The 3,716-nt window shown below is 69.5% G+C and overlaps 1 protein-coding gene across 1 annotated transcript; it reads right to left on the bottom strand.

Annotated features, from left to right (window-relative positions):
- Positions 1 to 957: 957 nt before the first annotated feature.
- Irf2bp1 (interferon regulatory factor 2 binding protein 1) lies at positions 958 to 3,159 on the bottom strand. The gene has a single exon (XM_042700281.1). The coding sequence runs from the start codon at positions 3,126 to 3,128 to the stop codon at positions 1,371 to 1,373; it is 1,758 nt and encodes a 585-aa protein (XP_042556215.1). The 5' UTR covers positions 3,129 to 3,159; the 3' UTR covers positions 958 to 1,370.
- Positions 3,160 to 3,716: the final 557 nt, after the last annotated feature.

Below are 3,716 nucleotides of genomic sequence, written 5' to 3'. Positions count from 1 at the left end.
ATCTCGGGCCTCAGGGACTTTTCTGACCATCCTGGCTTGGAACCTCCGTCCTCAGCTCGCAAGCCTCCCGAGTGGCTGGGATTATAGGCGTGCGGCACCGCACCCAGCAAGGCTCTCCAGATTCCGGGTGACTGAACACTGGTCTGGGGCCACCCTTGGGTCCCAAAGCTCTCTCAATGCTGTGCGGAGACAGAGGACCTTTGGCTCAGCACCCCCCCCCCCCCCCTTCTAGGCAAAGTCAGGAGGTCTCAGGGGTGGGGGCTGGGCTTCTGGGGCTCCCTCCTCCCTTTAACTCTTGCTCTGCCAAAGCCTGCCCTGGCCACGCCCCTGTGATGTCAGCAAGCAGGAAGTCCTGGTTAATGATCAGTCGCGGGGACAGGTGTGGGACCGGGCCTTGCACATCAGAGGCAGCCGCGGGGGCTGGGTGCCTTTCATCAGGCTCCTCAGACACCAGGTTCCAGGGTGGCCGCCAGCTCCAGGGTTAGGAGGCCAGCCCAGGGTCCCCGAGTGTGTGTTGGTAAGTGGCTGAGTGCTGACACCACCTAGAGCAGACACCCCGTTAGTTCATCTAGGGAGGTAAATGCACTCGGCAGTCCCTCTAGTAGTCTAGCCTCAACTCTCTTAACTGCCCCATTTTCCTTAGGAAATCTTGTGCTGCCTCTTCTCCTTCCCCCTCGTGGGTGCCACACATCACGGGAAGATGATTCAGGGGTTCCCTCAGGTAGGGGGCAACCTCTCCGTGGGTTCCCCCCCCCCACCCCCTCTCCCGGCCTCAGTCCTGTCACCTGGAAAACCCGCCCACAAGGACAACTTCCGACCCGCTGGACCCCCTGGCCTGGGCGAAGGGCGCCACCTGCCGACGCCGAGCGGGCAGCGCGCGCGGCCGGGGCCCTGCAGGCCGCGGCCCCGGCCCGCAGAGGGCGCAGCGCCGCACACAACGGAGGAGCCAGCCGCGGCGGGGAGGAGGAAACATCTTTCCGTTTATTGAAGGAAGAAGAGGCAGGAGAGAGGGGAAAGGGCGGTGGAACGCTTTTGCTTCGTTTATAAAGAGCGCGTTTTCGGGAGGCCCCCTTCTCGAGGGGGAGCGGGGCGCCTTCTTCCCCCAACTACAAGCAGCAGCAAAGAAAAGCCAAGCCAAGGAGGGGAGAGGGGACACTGCACTGGAGGGGCCCGGGGAACCCCAAGCTTCCTTCCCCCCCGCATCCCACCCCACAATGCATCTACTTCGGGGGGGGGCCAGTGTGGGTGGAGAAGGGGGGGTATGTACACGGGGGGGTGGCACTGGGTGTGGGGAATAATTTATCCGCAGCTGTGGCGGGGTTGGGGGGGACACCACGGGGCGGGGGGGGGGGGAGGCGGGGTGCGGGGCCCTAGGGGTCCCGTTCTTTCTTGACCTTGATGTCTCCGGCCAGGATGGTGGCGATCTCGCCCTGCATGAAGGCCCAGGGCACCGAGGAGCCCACCAGGGGGCACTTGTCGCCGCTGGGGCAGTACACCTCTCCGGCGGGGCCCTGCGCCTTGATGAACTCTCGCGAGCACGGGAAGCAGAACTTGTGTCCGGGCACCGAGGGGCACTGGACGAAGTGGGTGTCTTCCAGGCGCTCGCGGCACAGGGTGCAGCACAGGGGGGCTCCGGGGGGAGCCCCCGTGCCGCTCCCGCCCCCGCCGCCGGCCTCGGCCCCCGCGGTGGGGCTGACTTCCGCCTCCCCGATGCGCGCCACCAGGCGATGCTGGGGTGCGGGCGGCTGGGCCGTGGAGGAGGCGGCGGGGCTGGCACCTCCGGCGCGCCCGGGGCCTCCGCCCCCACCGGGGTCCTTGGGCGAGTGGCCCAGGGCCTCGGCTACATTCTTCAGGGCGGCGATGGGGGAGGGCACCCCGGGGGTCTCGGCCGAGTAGGGGCCGCCGGGGGCCACCCAGTGCCGTTGCTGCTGCTCCTCGGAGGTCATCTTGCCGGCGCCCTCGCCCTCGGGTTCAGGGGAGGCCTTGCGCCGGCGCGGGGTGGGCGCCAGGTTCCGGGATGGGGCTCGGGGTGGGGGTCCGCACAGAGCGGCCTGGGTGGGCTCTGGGTACTGCTGGGGCAGGGCCTCGGCGGGCGCGGGCTCGCGGAAGCTGCGGACCCCGTCGGTGAGCAGCTCGCCCAACTGGCGCCATTCGCCCGAGCCGTGGCGGCGTTCGTATTCGAGGTACTTGAAGCCGGAGGAGGCCAGGGCCTTGCCCGGTTCCCGCAAAGCGTCGTGAAACATCTGGCGAGCCACGGCCAGGACCCCCGCGTACACGTTGCCCGAGCCACAGGGATACTCGGTGAAGAGCTTCAGCTCGAACTCGTAGCCCGGAGGGCGGGCGGCGGCATCGAAGGCGAACACGCGCCCCACCAGCCCGTGATCCTTCTTGAAGCGGACGTTGAAGGGGGCGCAGGCGGACAGCGCCAGCAGCTGCTCCCGCACGGCCTTGGGGCGCCCGTGCCACTCCTCCGCCCGGCCCCGCATGGCCTCGTTCAGTTCCGCCAGACAGTCCGCATTCCTCTGCTGCTTCTCCTTCTCGAAATCGGAGCCGAAAAGTGGCCGAGCAGGGCTCAAGCCGGGTGCCAGCGTCAGGGCCCGGCCTCCCAGGCCCGACACCGCAGCTGCCAGCAAGCCGGGGGGCATCAGGCTGGGCATGGAGCCCAGCAGGGCCCTGCGCGCCCCTTCGGCCACGGCCTCCTCGCGGCCCAGCCCATTGGCCAGGCGGGACCCCAGGGTGTACTCCAGGGCCGGGGAGGGCAGCGGGAGGCGGCCCGACGAGGTGGCCCTGTCATAGCGGTCCGGGCCCGAGACGCCCCCGCTGGTCCCCGAGGGCTGGGCCTGGGCCTGCGGGGGAGGCAGCTGGGGCCCTGGCGCGCCGCTCGCCGCCAGGTCCTTGCCCGTCGGGTGCTTGAGGGCCGGGGGCCCGGGCGATCGGCCCTCGGGGAGCACGTGGCTGCGCTTGAGCTGGCGAGCGGCGTCGATGAGCAGCTCGATGCGATCGGCGCCCTCGAAATTCACGCACCCGCGGCACACGGCCTCGCTGAAGTCCCACACCATGGCCCACGGCATCTTGGGCAGGTCGCACAGGTAGCACCACTGGCGGCGGGACGCCTGCACCGACGCCATGGCCCCCGCGCGCGCCCCGCCGGGCCCCCGCCGCCCGCTCGCGTCCCCGGGGCTGCGCGAGCCGCAGGCCGGCGTCGGGATCGGCCTCGCCGGCGGGCCCAGGCCCGGCCCCCCTTCCCCGCCCCCTGAGCTGCCTTTTTTTTTTTTTTTTCCTTTTTACTCACTCCCGCCTCTGGGGGAGGAAAAGCAAATGCACCGGCAACACGTCGGTAGCACCGCCCGATCCCCGAGGCGTACAGCTCCGGCCGTAGGATGAGGCACGGCCGCCGCCGCCCCGGGCTCCCGCCGCCGCCGCCGCCGCCGCCGCTGCTGCCGCCGTCGCCGCCGCTGCCGTCGCCTCCACCTCTTTCTGCCCCAGAGGCCGCTTCGCAGGGAAAGTTACATAACGCGCGGGCAAAGCCTTCTGGGAAATGTAGTCCCGCCGGGGCCTGTTCTTAAAGGGGACGGCGGGCAGCAGGGGAGGTGGGGGCTCGCGGCCGGCACGGGGTGCGAAAGATCGGAGCTACCGCCGATTCATAAACGCACAGGAATTGGGCAGGCTGTCGGTGGCACGGTTTCCGCTCCGATTGGTGGTGCAGCTTTTAGGCC

Source organism: Dipodomys spectabilis, unplaced genomic scaffold (genome assembly GCF_019054845.1).
Source record: "Dipodomys spectabilis isolate Male_0828 unplaced genomic scaffold, ASM1905484v1 ptg000266l, whole genome shotgun sequence".
In the NCBI taxonomy this organism is placed as follows: Eukaryota; Metazoa; Chordata; class Mammalia; order Rodentia; family Heteromyidae; genus Dipodomys; species Dipodomys spectabilis.
The sequence above is the reverse complement of the archived record's forward strand: the minus strand, read 5'-3'. Positions and strand labels throughout refer to the sequence as shown.